Raw genomic sequence first — 18566 nt, forward strand, 5'->3', positions numbered from 1 at the left:
AACATTTGTCATGATATAATCTTCATAGTGATATTTTAGTTATTTCCCCTGTGCTTTGAAAAAGTTTGTTTACCAAACCAGATTGAAGTACTTCTTTAACCCATTTTCCTATTTCATTTATCAAAGGCATGTGAAAGTACTAACTAAGCTTCTAACTAATATCTGATAACTAGTAGGGCCACAGGTTGACATCTAACTTGCTTGCATAGCCTATGTGCCATTTCTATTAGGATTTTGCAAAGTCCATCCTGAAAAGAGTTTGCAGCCGCATATTATTATCCTTACAAATTTCTGAGTTCAGGAACCCCAAGTATGGAGCCACTGAGTTAAAGGGTCACCTCTCACAGGGATGTTTCTTTCTTTGTTTTTTAAATTTTATTTATTTAATTAATTTATTTTTGGCTGCATTGGGTCTTTGTTGCTGTATGCAGACTTTCTCTAGTTGTGACGAGCGGGGGCTACTCTTCATTGCAGTGTGGGGGCTTCTCATTGAGGTGGCTTCTCTTGTTGTGGAGCACAGGCTCTAGGGCTCACGAGCTTCAGTAGTCGTGCCACACGGGCTCAGTAGTTGTGGCTCACGGGCTTAGTTGCTCCGCGGCATGTGGGATCTTCCTGAACCAGGGCTCGAACCCGTGTCCCCTGCATTGGCAGGCGGATTCTTAACCACTCTGCCACCAGGGAAGCCCCAGAGATGTTTCTGATGGAGCACATCATTTTCTAAACTATCAGGTCATTTCTTTTTAACTGTAGTAGGTGATATTGCAAATAAATATTATTTTGTATCTTTCTGTTCTGCCTGAGTGTTACCATGGGAAAAAAAATCTCAAGAAAGGGTTACTACTCAGGATGTATAGGCAACTTTATTACTCAAGAGTTATTGAAAACTTCCAGGCGTGTGTTAGTTTACAGATGTTATTAAAAAGTTATGTACTGAAGATGCACTTGTAATTGTCATCCCTCTTTCTTTCCCTCCCTCCTCTCTCTCTCTCCTTCCACTCTCTCCTCCTTCCTTCTTTTCTTCCTCCCTTTCTCTCTCTCTTTCCTTCTTTCCATTCAAGATTTGAGTTCCTAAAATATAATGAATAAATAATAAGTGCATTAATTCAGAACTGAATAGAATGCAACTCTTACAGAGCTTATTGGGATAGAAGGGAATAGGATTTGCCAGAAGCAGATAGATCCCATTTCCAACAAGACTCATAAATTTATTTGTTTCTATAGGATATTCACTTATCATTTTGTTACTAAATCTCCATTGAATTTTTAGAGAATAATTTTGGCACTTTGCTTTTCTTACTGTAGGTAAATTAATCTGATAAACTATAACATAAACTATTGTGCTCACTCTCTCTTTTTTCCCCTGCTTCAATCATTTTTCTGTACCCAGCGATTTCTATGGAAGAAGGTAAGAAATAGTATTTGTGGGGGAAAAAAACTCATCTCCAAAGCCTCCTAGAAATTTCCTATAGTTTTCTTAATTCACTTCAATTTCAATTCAGCTATTTATTAAGCTCTTCCTGTGTGCCTCGTAGTGTGCTAATCACTAATACCCTAATTTATAAAAAGATGTCAGTCAAAAGAACACACACTGTGTAATTGTTCTTAACACTGAGACGAATAAAAGAAAAGAGAACCAACATTTACAGGCAGCCCCAGAATCTAACACAGCACATGGTAAGAATTCAATGAAAGCTGTGAAATTGATCCTCTGTTTTGTTTCAACTGCTTTGTACACAATGTCTAAAAATAACCCTGTGATGAAATTGTTATTGTTCCCATTGTGTGGATGAAAAGATTGATAAGGTAAGAGCACTGTCAGAAGTTGCAAACAGCAGTGGTCAGGATTAAAGTTGCTCTCTGTCTCAAGGGCACTACATCAGGGGCAAATGGGGCCCCCAGTTATTACCTCTCCCCTTCTCCATGCTCAGACACCAAGATGACTCATTATGATGCCACACACACACACACACACACACGCACACACATACAAGAAAGCAAGATGCTGTCTGCTTGTGGAGAGGGGAAAAGAAGAGAGAAGGGCAGTCCCCTTTGCCACCATCCACATTTCATCCCTGAAATTGGAAAGGGGAGGGGGAGGAACATGGACAGGCCTTTGGGTCTCTGCGGTCTTGCTGGGTGACAAGCCCACTGTCTTTGTCATCTCAGGCTGCCATAGCAAGATCACACAGACTGCGTGACTTTAACCACAGACATTTATTTCTCACAGTTCTGGGGATTCTAAGTCCAAGATCAATGTTCTGACAGGGTTGGTTTCTGCGGAGACTTTTCTTCCTGGCTCGCAGATGGCTGCCTTCTCTCTGTGTGCTCACATGGCCTTTCCTCTGTGAATGCGGGGTGGGAGAAGTGTGTGGGGAGAGAGGGAGAAGAGAGAGAAAGAGAGAGAGATAGAGATCAGTGTGGTTTCTTTTCCTCTTCTTTTAAGGCCACCAGTCCTTTTGGATTAGGGCCCCAACTTTATGACCTCATTTAATCTTAATTATCTCCTTAAAGGCACCATCTCCAAATACAGTCATCTGGGGGCTAGGATTTCAACATATATATGCATTTTTGGAGAGTACAGATCAGTCCATAACACCCTAGTCCATAGTGTGGAATTGTTCATTTTTTTAAAAAGATTTATTTATTATTTATTTATTTTAGGCTGCGTTGGGTCTTAGTTGTGGCGCGTGGGATCTTTGTTGAAGCATGCGGGATCTCTTGCTTCAGTGCGCGGAATTCTCTCTAGCTATGGCGTGCGGGCTCCAGAGCACGTAGGCTCTGTAGTTTGCGGCACATGGGTTCTCTAGTTGAGTTGCCCAAACTCAGTAGATGTGGCACGCAGGCTTTGTTGCCCCGCAGCATGTGGGATCTTAGGTTCCCCACCAAGGATTGAACCCGCATCCCCTGCATTGTAAGGCGGATTCTTTACCACTGGACCACCAGGGAAGTCCCTGGAATTGTTAATTTTGAGAGCGCAAAATCCGTGGCTCTTTTAGACCCCAGAGTTACATATTAGAAAAACCGGGACTACTTGTGCCGTTATTAGAGATTCTCTCCTGGCCTCTGTAAACTAGGAATGACAATTCTAGTTTTTGTTTGCCTTTAAATCAAAACCCTCTCGTTATGTGCTAGGAACTAATGAATTCACCGTTATAAATTACTGATCTGGAAAATAATCTCTAAATGAATATAAGGAATTGAACAGCAGTGTTAAAAATCTCAGCTATGTTACTTGTTCATCTGTGCTCCTATCTCTATAAAACAGTATTATTTCATAAAATTTTTCATATTGCATATTTTACTTAAAAACAATCAATGATATGATCTTTAAGGAAGTGATGATAAATTTATATTACTTTATAATATTATAGCTTATTATACAAACTATAATTTGCACTTTTAGAATATATAAGATCAATACATTAAAATAGTATTTATTGATCACCTGGGAACTGTTGGTATTGTGCTAGGCTCAAGATACACAGTGCCGAAAGAAAAAAAAATTTTTTTTTCAGAACATATGTTCAAATCAACTATCTGATATTAAAAGGGAAATTCAATTTAATAATTAGTCATGTGCCTACTATGTGGAAGACACTAAGCTCTATAAAGTACGTAAAAATTAGTTAAGATGATTTCCACTTTTCAAGGAGCTGTCTAGGAGGGCTAATAAGGCAAACACCCAAATGATTATATTACGAGGCAAAGTAGATCTGCAATAGCAGAGAATTCAAGGTAGTAGGAAGAAAATGCTGTGCAGTTCATGGCAAGGATATTCATTTTGATCAGTGTTGAGATGGACCTTGAAGTATTACAGGCTAAGGGAACAGCCTAAGCAAAGGCACAGAGGAAGAATCAATGGAGTCTGCTCTAACAGGAGTGTAAGATACGAGAAAGAGACAGCAGTTTTCAAAGCTGGGTGTGGGCCACACTGTAAAGAGCTTTGAGTGTTAGGATGAACAGTTTTAAAAGTTATATTCTTTTATTCTCATACATACATCCCAGCTAAAGGTAAAAATAATTAACATTATTGAGCACTTACCATGTGCCTGAGCTTTTCCTGCATTATCTCAATCCTATCCTATGTAGTAGGTATTATTACTACCCCCATTTATAGACAGAGGATGAGGCTTAGAGGTAAACTAATTTGTCCAGTTATTCAAAAGCCTGTGCTTTTAGAATTTTAACCATTCGATGTCCTGTGGCCTCCCATAGCCTGCACTTTCATTTAGTACAGTACAGCCCTTTGTATCTCTCCGAGTGAGCGATAGTTGTAAGAATAACATGATTATAGGCTGGTCTGAGTTTCATTGCCATAAACCTATACATAGGGAATTTCATTTGTGATACTAACATTTTAACTTCAATTTTTCCCTTTCTATGCTCTTTTATAGAAGATGACATGAAGATTGACGAGAAATGTGTGGAAGCAGGTAGCGTTTCCTCTTGATAGATTTACCACCAGGAGAAATATGAAGCAGCTCAGCTATAGATTTCCTGAAGCAGTCAGTCAAAGGGGCCACAGGCCTATTTTCTGGAAGAAATGTGTAAAATAAATCCCCCACCGCAGCCTTTTTCTGTGGTTCCGACACTTGGAAGGGAAGCACAGCTGCAGGAATGTCTCCATGCTTCAGACCAACCTTTTAGAAAGTGTTCTAGAAAGCAGTATTCTGGAAATGATCACAGGAACACACAGTAACACTCAGGTGTTACATTCAGTAACATTCAGGAGCAACTCCTGGAAACCACGTGCTCTTTGTGAAATACTATAAAATATTGAGATATCAGATTTTTATTTCTTAATTTTAAAATTTTTATTTATTTATTTTTTGCGGTACGCGGGCCTCTCACTGCTGTGGGCTCTCCCGTTGCGGAGCACAGGCTCCGGACGCGCAGGCTCAGCGGCCATGGCTCACGGACCCAGCCGCTCCGTGGCATGTGGTATCTTCATGAACCCGTGTCCCCTGCATCGGCAGGCGGACTCTCAACCACTGCACCACCAGGGAAGCCCCTATTTATTTATTTTTAAAACATCTTTATTGGAGTATAATTGCTTTACAATGATGTGTTAGTCTCTGCTGTATAACAAAGTGAATCGGCTATACGTACACATACATTCCCATATCTCCTCCCTCTTGCGTCTCCCTCCCACCCTCCCTATGAGATATCAGATTTTTTAAAAGCAAAATATCTATTTTGTTATTGTTTGATACCATTTTCTGGTAGATTCTAGTATAGATCAATAGTCATGTGTTCCAAATTTCTGAGAAATATACAAATACTTCACATTTCTATTCTTAGATTTTTTTTGGAAATTGGGAGAAGACTTTTCAAATTTAGTGGCAGAACTAAGATTGGTTCAAGAATCACTAGGATTTTGTTGGAAGACTAGTTGAAGAGTCTTTAGTCTGATAGGTGACTTTGTCTTGGCTTTATGGGTTAATCTAGTTTTTAGACATTAGATAATGATATGAAATGTTTAAATACTGGGTATTTCAAAGATTTACATATATTTCCCAGAACAACTACAGAATAATGCTGACATTATATTTATTTTATCAGATACACATCCCGGGTTTTTTGCTTTTTTGTTTTTAACTTGCAGTACTATTCATTTCCTTTCTGAATTTTAATTAAATTTTTTATTAGGTAACACATTCATATATTTAAAATTCAAAACTACAGAAGTATATTCAGTAAAATTCCCTCTCTCTTCCTGTTCCCCTACTCAGTTTTCTTTCTTGAGGCAGTAAATGCTCTCAGTTTCTTGGGCATCTCTCCAGACATATTCTGTGCAATGATGTATATTTTTTTCTCCTCTCCCACACCCTCATTCTCACCTCTTTTTAAAACACAGATGCATGTACTCTTTGATGGTATGCTATATACACTGTTCTGTTCCTGGCTTTTTTACTTAATATTACATATCTTGGAGATGATTCCATCATAGTACATAAAGAGCCTCCTCATATATTTTAAACGGTTTATTGGTTAAATAAGTTATTGTGCATTAATATAATGACTTATTGGTAGACATTTGAATTATGTCCAATCTTTTCTATTATAAACAATGCTAAATATATCATTTCACAAATGTGTGTATACCTTAGATGCAGCATTGCCTGATGTAAGGATGTGTGTGTTGGTAACATTGCTATATATTTCTAATTGCTCTCCATATAAATTCTAGTTTTTTTATGCTTAATGTCTCTTTAAAACACTAACGAGAATTGTTTTAACTGATGAGGGACTTGGTTTATCTCAGGTATTTCCCAGTCACCTAAACAACACTAACCCAACCAGGCCATTCATATGCTCCTTCTTCTAGCCACACTTCCCTTGCTTATGGACCCCCCAAAGCTTCAAGTAAACCTCTAACAGCAAAGCTGTATAGTATCCAACCATCTATTGGTGTTTACCATGACATTCCACCTTTTCCTTCCCTCCGAGCTTCTTTTTAATTTAATTTTATTTATCTTCTTCTATTTTATGATTTTATTTATTTATTTTAAGCTCCTGCTGTACCCCTTCTTGTCATCACAGCCCCACTGCTTATATATACTCATTTAAGGCTTTATATGCCACAGACACACCACTGAGTTGGCCTTGATTTAGGAAAAACATTTTAAAAGTGGTGTGTGTGTAGAATCGTAGGGTCAGGGAATCAGACTGTTGAACTATAGACTCAGTATGGATAGTAATATAACTATACTTTTGGTTTTTTGCCTCCGTGGAAAACCATAGATGAAGAAACATTTGAATCTGGTAAGTAAAACATGAATATTTTATACTGATTTTTAAATGTATATTCCAAATGTTGGTATAACTTAAACACTTTTAATGATACAATAATTGCTTAAAGACATCAACAGTATAGTCATGAGATATTGTAAACTTCACCATAAGCAGTGCTTCTCATTAGGGACATTTTGGAACCCTATGGGGGCATTTTTGGGTTGTCACATTGACTGGGGACACTACTGGCCTCTAATTGGTGGGAGTCAGGGATGCTAGATGACCTGCTGTGTGTGAGACCATCCTGCATGATCTCCTGAATGTCCCGCTGGACAAAACTCATTAGGAATCTGAGTAAGTAGTTCTTTAGTACACAACAGTGATGTAAGTTTTCACAAGATGTAACATGATAAGCTCATTGGTTTAGAAGACAGTCATTATGGAGAGAGACATTTAGACAGAATAAAGACATTGCCTTGAAATTACTGAATAATTTATTCCACACATTCTAATCCATACTGACATTAAATCAACCAGAAAGTGAGGTATCTATACCAAACCAATTATTTTCTTTTTCTTTAATATGTTATTGCCATTATTGATGACACATGGTATCAAGTGTCTGTTCCTCAAAGTAATGTTGACGTTATTAGTAACAAAATAAGCCCCATGGAGTATTTTGAAAAACTGGCAACCTTTTGGAGCATGTTAACATTACTAACTTGCTTCCAAGTGTATGATGTTTCCTCATTTTCTCCATTTCATCAGTGCTTTGGCATATTACACCTACCTCAGTTAAGGCAATTTCCCTCTTTCCCATATATACCAATAAATCTGGTCTGTTATCAGAACACTCTTTGTTCTAGTCTCCACTTGTTACTGTGCTCTTCTATTTTTCTATATTTCATATAAGAACTATTTTCTGATCTTCTCACTTCCTTTAAATCCATGCTTCTTCAGTATAAGTAGGTATAAGCATCTAATAGTTTATGTCTTCTAGAGAAGCCATGCCCAAAGATGTATATTTTGAAATATATACTTTTTGAAACACGTACTTTTAAAACATAAATTACTTCCTTTTAATTTTCCATTACATTACAGTTAGGGCATTACGTTGCTGTTTTAAAATGATGTGTTAGAATATATCTATGAATTTCATTTTTTAAGCTTAGAGAGATTGTTATAAATATTAGTTATAAAAGAAGATAGCATTGGGACATCCCTAGCGGTCCAGTGGTTAAGACTTCGCCTTCCAGTGCAGGGTGTGTGGGTTCAATCCCTGGTCGGGGAGCTAAGATCCCACATGCCTCATGGCCAAAAAATCAAAAACATGAAACAGAAGCAATATTGTAACAAATTTAATAAAGACTTTAAAAATGGTCCACATCAAAAAAAATCTTTAAAAAAAAGTATTGAGACACATGGAGCTGGGAACTACTCACCTAAATTATTTATGTACCATTTATGTTGCTTCTAAATTTCCTATTTTCAATTAGATAGTTGGCTTGTTAGGGGTAACCTTTTTTTTTTTCCCCCCACACTGCTGCCCAGCTTGTGGGATCTTAGTTTCTTAGTTCCCGGACCAGGGACTGAACCCGAGCCACGGCAGTGAAAGCGCCAAGTCCTAACCACTGGACCGCCAGGGAATTTCCTGTTAGGGGTAATTTAATGATCTACACTTGGTTCAATGTTTGGGATTGGTTTAATTTTTAATTCCTCTGGATTATAGTCATCCTTCTTTGCTCTGTTCACCGCATCATTTTGTTGGGAGACACTCTACACACCAAAGTTGTGGTTGAGGCTTAGAGGTATTGTGATGTCTGTGAAAGGAGAGGCAGTATTGCAGTGGTCAATGCCATGGACTGGAGCTGGATTGTCCAAGCATGAATCCTGGTCCAACTAGCTGGGGGTCATCTGTCACATAACCTCTCTGCCCTTCAGGTGCCCATGTCTAAAGTGGAAAAAATAATTTATAGAAGTAAAGTGCTTAGAATGTAAGTGCATGAGTGTTAGCCAGCATTTTAATGAAGAAGTAATAGGGGCAATCAGCACCTAGTTCTCTAATAACAGCACTGCAGAGGAAAGTGTGCAGCTGCCCTTAGTTACTGCAAAGCACTCCTTCTGGACTCCTCTTCGTCAAAAAAGTGAGAACTCTCAAGTACATTATTCTGAACCCAGCTCACTTGGGAGCTCAGTTAAGGAACAATTGGCACCCAGCTGGCATTTTTTCTAAATAAATGATGACAGTCATTCATGATGCTTTCTTCTGTTACTTAGAGCATTTAATGGGCAGTTAAGTTTCTTCAGTTTTGGTCCCAACTCTTCTCTGAATGAAGTATCATGTGACCTCTTTGGATTTCCCTGGATGGTATAGTCTAATTAGGAATGCCATTTAAAAAAACAGATAAAAACACACCCCCTCCCAACAAAAACCAAACAAACAAAAACAGGGGTGATGGATGTTTCAAGATGTCTAGAAAACAAAGAAAACAGTACACTCTGTGTTCAGTTGCACCTGTCTTCAAGGGACCAGCTGGAGATGGAAATGTGTGACTGGACCCGGACAGGTAAGGAATGAGGACACTTGGGCCAGAGGCTGTTGCAGAGCTTCCCCAGTGGCCCTTCCACCACTTCCTCGCCTTCACAGGGCTGCAGCTAGATGGCCTCTGGGAGAGAAAGGAAGAAGAGGCTCAAATCGGTTGCCTTGAAAATTTCTCTTTCAAGCCCCATTCTTTGCCAACCAAGTACAGAGGAGTCTGCATGGATAGAAAGCCTTCAAGGAGAGTCTAGATAAGCAACTTGCAGGAAAAGTTACTGTCTGCTGGGCAGCAGAGGCAGGTCCAACGAGTTTCTGAGTTTCCAGTTGTGTGATGTTCATTTGCCTTGGCAGGTCTTGCCCAGGTTACAACTTTCTCTAAGGGTGACATGAATGCCTCACTTGTGTCATTTGTCTTTATTTTGCCAACTTGATCTTCTCAAAGGCTTAACTTTTTCATGTCTGTTTCTTCACTTATCCAAATATCCAGAGGAACTTTCAGAAGGTGACTACTCATTTTTATGTCCTTGATAAGCCAAATAGAGCTATGTTTGAGATCTTTCAGTGCCTCAACATGAATACTTGACTGGATATATTTTAAGATAAGATATGATATTTTAAGGGTGAAATCAGTGATGAGATATACAATGTCATAGAAAATATTTTTAAATGAACAATGATAGTAATTAAGCTTTATCACTGTATCCCTAAGTAAACATTTCCTTTTAAACTTATTTCCAATTTTCAGTTAGAAAAATATGCTTACTTACCAGAAGATGGAATTGATATTGGTGTGTTTTCTTTATATTTTAAAATGGGTGTTTAAACACAAAGGTTAAGAAAGAAAGGTATATGTCCGTTCATTCTATGAACAAATGCTCTTTCTATATTATTTCGATGATCGGAACAGAGTTGTAGAAGTGAAAAAGAATACATGTTAGTAAAAAGTAATTTGAAAATGATATTTTTATAATATTTTTTCCCAGAGTTTTGGGCAATTTTTCTGAGACCCCAATGGAAGCAGAGACAGAAGTTTAAACAAGCTCTAGATGTTACTGCTGGGCACAGTTTTCCTAACTTTTGTCTCTCAGAGTCCTGGACAGTCAGAAACAATTTGCAGCCATAAAACAAATACTAATTTCATACAGAATGAACCACTTCATAAGGGAAAAGAATAAAAACCCATTTCTAACAAAGAGATTAATTATAGGACCTACAGAACACCATATCTATGAGTTAAAGCCAAGACCAGTTTATATGTTTCCTTTTTTGAAAATCAGTTTTCTTTGGGTACATTTTAAAATGTGTACCCAAATTTATGTTTTTACTATGACTCAATATCTTTCTTATAACTTTAAAGAAGGCTATGATAGTTTTTTGTTCCATGATAGTTTTTTGTTCCAACCATACTAGACAGAATATATTCAGTGTGTTGCTAAATTTCTGGATAGTGTCTCTATATAGTTTGGTGCATGTGATAGGATGGAAAGTGCTTAGGACATTTTTCAATAAGGCACTCAAGGATAAATTCAGCTGTGCTGCCATCTACTGAAATAGTGTCTCTTGAAGATTTGAAGATAATTTCATGCATCCATTCTAAGTAAAGTTCTCGTTCTCCTCTGCCATATTCTGTTCCTGCCATTTGCTGTGTTACAGACAAGGAGGAATTCGTTGGCTATGACCAGAAGTTCTATATTGGTAGGTAATGATTAATAAAAGGTGGGTCTTTGTCACTTGCTAAGTTATATTCATATGAATATAACTTATTATATGAATTATGAATGAGCCTAACTCTTCTGAAAGCTTCTTTTGCTGATGGATGTTCCCAAACTTGTTCTTTGTTCTGGTTTCTCTCTATCCTTTTCAAAAAAAATAATCAGTATTCTGATGTGTTGATCATTTATTGTAATTCATCTGGTTTATATTGGATATCTCCTAATTATTCATCAAACACAAGTCTTTTGTTTTCTTCCAGTCTGTTCCATAATGTATTCACCTTACTCTAAAGAGACCAATTCTCTGACCACTATACTTATTTTTTATGTTCACGTTTCCATGAGCTGAGCAGAGCTTTCTGAAAGACCAGGCACCTTCACCATTCATTTAAAACCATGCTGGGCTTCCTCCTTATGTGAGACAGTGGGAAAACAGCAGGGCTGCAGGGTCTGTAAAGCAGAATGTTGGTCTCCAGGTCTGGATGCACACTGGAATCACTGGGGAGCTTTAAAAAACATGGGGCCACTTTTCTGCATCCTTTCCAGAATAATTCAGCCCAAAAGCCATTAGGCAGGCTGAGTAGGGTAGGCATCTACACAAATGTGGAGAAGAAGCAGCCTAGAGTGGGGCATCAGAGCTTGAGGGGGGGGGCGGGGAGGGCATCACTGCAGGGGTGATGGCAGCCTGGAGCAGGTCGTTGGAGCCAAAGTGAGTGGGGCAGCTGCCATCACTTGGGTCCTGACACCTCACAGCCTCTATAAATATGCCCTCCTTACCTAGCTTGGGCTTGGCACTTCCTGCCAGGCTGCTGGATACTATGTGTCCCCCATCCTGCCCAGGTGCTGTTAATTGATACAATAAGTAAATGTATTGAGGCTAATAAGAGCTAGATTTCCCACTCTTAGAGAAAGGAGTTACCCATATGGAAAGGAGGAAGGCTAGAATGAAAACTGTAGTGTCGAATTGGTATTGTAGGCATTGGTGTGAACTCATGGTGTTCAACACATATAGATACAAGCAATGTAAATGTGTGCATATTTATATATTCACGTATAGTCCCTAGCTCTATCTTCTGACAGGACCTGGGAATGGCTCTGAAAATACCAGAAAGCCCTGTGATTCAGTAGGCAGATTATGTGGGACTCTAGGAGTTTGGAAATCACCACTAAGATGTCCAACTCTGCCACTGAGCACACAGTGGTGGGCAACCACCTAACCTGCCTGTGTCTAAGTGTATCCACCTGAAACATAAATCAAATCATGCCACACCCAACCCTCCACCGTCCAGCGACTTCCCATCCCACTTTGACCACAATCCAACAGTTGGCCAAGTCTCTGTGTGGCCTCCTGGCTTCCTTTCCAACCCCATTTCCTACCACTCTCCCTACTGCCCACTGCCCCTCAGTACACAGGCCTCCTTATCTTCCTCAAGCACTCCAAGCAAGATCTTTTCTCTGCACCTTCTCAATGCTGTTCCCTCAGCCTGCACTGCTGTTCCCCACAGACGCCCGCCTCCTCACCTGGCTCCGTTACATCATTCAGAGCCCTGCTCAGTGTCGACTTTTCAGAGACGCTTAAATGATCCGCCAACCTGAAAAAGCATCCCGGTCACTATCCACTTACCCTTCTTCTAAGCACTTATTTTTGTTGCAGTTTATTTTTCTCTCTCCTCCTACATAAAATGTAAATTCCATGAGGAAATGGGCTTGGTTTAGTTGACCACTGTATCCCCAGCACCAATGCCCGGCACATAGCAGGCGCTGGATGCAACTTAGAGGTCACGTGGGGGCATTTTGCTGTTTTCCTTTGTACTGCTTCCTATCTTCTACCTTCAGACAGATGTGTGTTAATTAACTCTTCCGGGTCACAGTCACGCATGCTCCGTCAGGTGTGAGGCAGGAAGAGACCTCTCCTGCCCTGGGCCTCACGTCCTGTGCGTTTCTTCCCTCGCAGCCGGTTTCCGTCGCAGCATGCGCCTCTGCCGCCGCTGGTCCCACCTCAGCCAGCTGCGAGCCAAGGTATGCGGCGCCAGCCCCTGCTCCGGCGCAGCGGGCGCCCCGTACGAGGAGGTGGTGCGGTACCAGCGACGCCCTGCAGACAAGCACCGCCTCATTGTGCTCGTGGGTATGTCCCCGAAGGCAGTGTCTCCTCATCCATGACGAGGCTCTCCTGGATTCAGTAGTCTTGCATTGGGAGTAGTGGTAAAAGTAAGAGCCTTTATGGACCTGCATATAAACACCTTAAAAAAAATAAAGCCTGTTTTTTATGCGTGTTTATAAATGAAACGTTATGGATCATGCTTTTATTGTCTACAATTGAATGCGGTAAGCCATGGTGTATATGAACTTGTGTAATAACAAGATGTAGTATGATTAGGTTATAAGTGAGATTTTTAAAAATATCTGGTTTAGAATTTGTTCTATAAGCACAGATGAATGTTCCCCCCCAGACTGGATCATTAGTCCATATTAGAAATAAAAATGCTTAAGATTCATTCCCTTAAGAAATTTGTAACCATCTCCTTTAGAAGAGTGCCTAAAAGTCTTCTAGACTGTATCTTTGGTGCTGAAGAACAGGGCAAATATAGTGCTGGGATGATCGACTTTTTAAAAAAACTTTTAAAATTATTTTTGGCTGCATGGGGTCTTCGTTGCTGTGCGCTGTCTTTCTCTAGTTGCAGAGAGCTGGAGCTATTCCTTGCGGTGCACGGGCTTCTCATTGCAGTGGCTTCTCTTGTTGCGGAGCATGGGCTCTAGGTGCGCGGGCTTCAGTAGCTGTGGCACGTGGGCTCAGTAGTTGTGGCTTCTGGGCTCTAGAGCGCAGGCTCAGTAGTTGTGGCGTAAGGGCTTAGTTGCTCTACAGCATGTGGGAGCTCCCTGGACCAGGGCTTGAACCTGTGTCCCCTGCATTGGCCGGCGAATTCTTAACCACTGTGCCACCAGGGAAGCCCTGAGTTGATCTACTTTGTGACCAAGATCTCTGCAAAGCTGGTTACTGCAGCAGTAGGAACTTACCTCTTACTGCCATCTTCCCTGTGTATTCCAGTTGTGATCAAGGCAGGCCCCTTTGGAGCAGAACAACATACCTTACAGCCAGGACCAGCTACAGAATTTTTAGGATGCTGGGCAAAATGAAAATGCAAAAGCCTCTTATTCAAAAATGATTAAGAATTTCAGTGTGGGAGCAGGAGAGCATTAAGCCAAGCGCAGTAGCCTAAGCGTGGGCTTGTGGACCACACAGTTCTCTGCTCATGTTGCACATGGGGGTGCTGACTCCACCATCTGTCAGGAGATAGGTCCCTGAATTCTGTAATTGTGGAAGCTGGTTGTGATGTGATAGGAACTTCATGGGAAGAGAAAAGGCAGCTTGTCTCAAAGGATCTGACTCGAGGCCAGAGAATTCTGAATATCCAACATTAGATGAAGTTTGCTGGGGTGACAGGTTCCTGCAATTCGCTACCTCATTTCTGAATGTTGGAGAAGTGTGGGCTACTCCATGGGTCACCAAGAAAATTCCCAAGAGTTTTCTGGGGTTATTTCAATTCATGCGAATGGAAACGATGTTACTTCCCCAATACCACGTGCTCGCAAGTGTCTTCAGCAGGAAGACTGAAGTGATGATTTCATCACGTAGCTCTACTTATCCACCTCTAATAATTTCCATATGTGGTGTTTTGTGTTTAGGACCTTCTGGTGTGGGAGTAAATGAACTGAGGAGACAACTCATTGAACTTGATCCGAACCGTTTTCAAAGTGCTGTGCCACGTACGTTTACTTTTTCTTTCATAGGGGTTCATGTTTTGGTAGAACTTTCTTTGCCTCAGCAGATGTACTCATCTCACTTAACTCTGTTATACCATCTTTGTTGTAAGAATATAAGACACAAGAGATAGTCCTCAATCTTTCTAACTATATTTATTTTAATAGAGGAAATTGATTTACTAGCGTGTAGCCTAGCTAGGCTTTTAAAAGGTGACTCTTCTTTTCATTTTTTGGCAATCATGTAGATAACCTTTCAGGAAAACTAAATATTTAGCAATAATGGCTAACATTCATTCAGTACTTACTATCTTCCTGGCGGTGTGCTTGGCTCTTTAAATGCTTTATCATATTTTAAATTTTAATATATGCACATATAATTTTTTTTTTTTGCGGTACACGGGCCTCTCACTGTTGTGGCCTCTCCCGTTGCGGAGCACAGATTCCGGACGCACAGGCTCAGCGGCCATGGCTCACGGGCCCAGCCACTCCGCGGCATGTGGGATCTTCCCGGACCGGGGCACGAACCCGTGTCCCCTGCATAGGCAGGCAGACTCTCAACCACTGTGCCACCAGGGAAGCCCTGCACAAATAATTTTATATAACCTATAAGTATTATACCATCCAAGCTGGAGGAGCCTGTGGGTGTGGGTGCTTCCCCTTCACCTCAAGGCAAGAGAGAAGAAGTTAGGAAAACCACTTAAAGAGCTTAATATGTGTTCCCTGCTGTCTGGGAGACACAGAAGACTAGTGTCAGAATGATATCTGAAAAATCTAAAGGATGAGAGCTTAGAGGAAGTGGCCAAAGGCTGTATTTTGGGAGGTAGCTGCCCTTTTAGAGTCTGTCACAGCAAAAGAGTTGTGATTTTTCCCAAGGACCAGATCTGGGTGGATAACGTGGAAGACAGTCAGCCTGGGGTTGTCTTGGTTCTTGCCCAAGAGGAAGCCTCTGTAAAAGGAGGCCAAAAGTGAACCCCCAGATACCCGAGGGTGTGGAAGAAATCACAGATGGCTAAGGTGGAATAGAGAAGGATTTGGGATATGCAGCAGCGCTGGTGGTGGCGGTGGCCTCTGCAAAATAACCCACTACATCCTCTAGGAGATAAAGAGCCAGATTTAAACATCTGCCAGGTCTAAAAGGAGCCAAGAGCAACCAGCATCAGCGCCAATTAAAGTAAGAATTTTCCTGTGCTGCTCGCCTCTCCTCTCTCTCTCTGCACTCTAGCCCTGCAGAGTTATAAAATTGGGGGAGGAGCAGTAGAAATGCAATGAAAGGGAAGAGAAGAACTGAATCAAACTCAGTTTCCTGACTTCTGACTTCTCTGGTGGCAGGCTTCCCTGGGTGAGGCCAGTCTGAGCCAGTTGTGGGGAGAAGAAGCCTAAAATATTAATGAAGTTCATAATTTCGATTATTACATGGGAATGGAATTTTAATTCTTAAATTGAGGCTGAGTTTTTGGCATGAATGATAATGAACTTTTTTAAAAAACCTAAGAGCAATCAGGAGAGTCATGGGAATTTCATCCGGGCCAGGGAAAACAAAGTTGTTTTATGATCACATTCCATTGGTTGTGCTTTCCAAGTACAGTTTACATATGTAAGAATGGACACTAATCTCAAAAACAAAAACTAATAAAGAAAACACCATTTTCAATAATCTGGATAAAAATAAAATGCCCACAGAACACAGAAGAATTGTAAGTTGTCTGGATAACCATCATTCAAAGTGGGACTATGTCGCCCATATTTTGCATTTTAAATTCAGTGAACAGGGTTTCCCTGGTGGCGCAGCGGTTGAGAGTCCGCCTGCCGATGCAGGGGACGTGGGTTCGTGCCCCGGTCTGGGAAGATCCCACATGCCGTGGAGCGGCTGAGCCCATGAGCCATGACCACTGAGGCTGCGCGTCTGGAGCCTGTGCTCCGCAACGGGAGAGGCCACAACAGTGAGAGGCCTGAGTACCACAAAAAAAAAAAAAAAAAAAAAAAAAAAAAAATTTAGTGAACAGTTTTAAGCTTAAAATGAATGCCTTAAAATGAATTATGCACCAATTCACAGACTTTAACCTACCATATAAAATACAGTCCAATAGAAGCCAAGGAGAAAGGGTCATTTTAGGTACTATCACCTGAGAACTAGAAATTTTTTCAGTACAAAGCCTTAGAAGAGGGACTTCCCTGGAGGTCCAGTGGTTAAGACTCCATGCTTCCACTGCAGGGGACGCAGGTCTGATCCCTCATTGGGGCACTAAGATGCTGCATGCTGCGCAGCATGGCCAAAAGACAAAAACAAAAACGCTATAGGAGAAGTGGCATAACTGTAGGAACTATAAGGATATAAAGAGAGGCTTGAATAAAGAAAAAACAAAAATGATCCCCAGATGACCTTTGCTTTCTGAGCTTCTTGAAATGTCCGGAACTCCTTTTATCATTTAGGGCCTGTTTCAAATTCCTACTTGGTTGTTTCCATGTGTTGATATCATCAGATGTTGATATCATCAGATGTTGTTCCATGTGTTGATATCATCCTTAAACTTTATCAAATACAAATACACATTTTTTTATGAATAAGGAGAAATTTTTTAAATACAGGTTAAGGGACTAGCAGCTTTGCAGTAGATACAGGTCACAGAGTTGGAACCGTGTCTTATTCATCTTTGTGTTCTAAGAACCTAACATGATAGCAGGAACATAGGCACTCAGTATATGTTAGTTGAATAAATGGATGAGCAGACAATGAATCACTTTTAGGTATTCAGTGAACTCCTATGTTCTACACCAGGTACTATTTAGGCTGAAGAATCTATAATCAAAGTGGTGATATCAAAGAATCAGACTGAATCCAGACTCCACCAATCTTTCCTTTCTGGAGATCACTAAAACTAAAAACTAATCACCATCTCACTTGGACACTAATGTATCTGGGCAAAACTGCAGACTGTCATGAGCTTTCTCCATTTCAAATCTGAGACAATCTGGCATAGTAGGAGACATTAGTCTGGGAGGAGTCAGGACACCTAGGTGCTTGTTTTCAACTTTGTTTTTCATTTGTTTTATTCATGTGAGCAAGTTAGTTACTCTCTAAAATCTTCAGTTACTTACCAGTAAATTACAGATAATAACCTTTTACTTAGCTACGAATGTGAAGGATGAAATGAGATCTTGGGAAATGCATTATCTAAACATAAGATATTGCGGGTGTTGCTACCCGGGGGGCCTTAGCCACCTTAGGGCTCACATATACTTCACTACTTCCTGTTCTGAAGTAACAGCAAGAGTTCCCTTAGGGCCTTCTTATCTTGGCTTAATACATAATACACTCTGGTCTAGTTTATACCACGAACACTTAACAAAGGCTTATGATTAGCTGATTTTGATATGAGGACTTCTACTTTCTTATCACCACTCTGGCTTCCCTTTTTGGTTCTAGCATTAAATTTATCTATCCGTTTATGTATTCATTTATTTATTTTGATCAGACATCTTTATCCAAATGCATATGGGTAATAAAACATTTTGAAGATTCTAAAATCTTTTTAAAAATTCCCTTTTTTGTCAGATACTACTCGTTCCAAAAAGAGTTATGAAATGGATGGCCGTGAGTATCACTATGTGTCAAAGGAAACATTTGAAAGCCTCATGTATAGTCACAGGTAAGCTAGACGTCCAGAATCTGATTCTCCCCTCTGGGTGTTTAACATTCAAACTAGAACCTCTATTTTTATGCATTGTCCAAAACTCCTGGGGTAATTTTTTTTGCATCTGGAAAATTGAGTAAGGAAATGTATATTGATTTACTAGTACACCAAATCATTGTGTTTGGA

At 40.3% G+C, this 18566-nt stretch overlaps 1 protein-coding gene across 1 annotated transcript in view; it reads left to right on the plus strand.

Annotated features, from left to right (window-relative positions):
* Positions 1-18566, plus strand: part of MPP4 (MAGUK p55 scaffold protein 4) — a gene marked incomplete at its 5' end in the record, with an annotated part of 39248 nt that overhangs the window by 16745 nt on the left and 3937 nt on the right. The window contains 8 exons of the mRNA XM_082630491.1: positions 1388-1405; positions 4395-4433; positions 6745-6765; positions 9762-9776; positions 10928-10969; positions 12941-13111; positions 14671-14751; positions 18302-18395. Coding sequence (XP_082486617.1) covers positions 1388-1405; positions 4395-4433; positions 6745-6765; positions 9762-9776; positions 10928-10969; positions 12941-13111; positions 14671-14751; positions 18302-18395 — 481 coding nt within the window. The remainder of the gene's footprint in view (positions 1-1387; positions 1406-4394; positions 4434-6744; positions 6766-9761; positions 9777-10927; positions 10970-12940; positions 13112-14670; positions 14752-18301; positions 18396-18566) is intronic.

Source organism: Mesoplodon mirus (genome assembly GCF_964341445.2).
Source record: "Mesoplodon mirus genome assembly, chromosome: 8".
Classification (NCBI taxonomy): Eukaryota; Metazoa; Chordata; class Mammalia; order Artiodactyla; family Ziphiidae; genus Mesoplodon; species Mesoplodon mirus.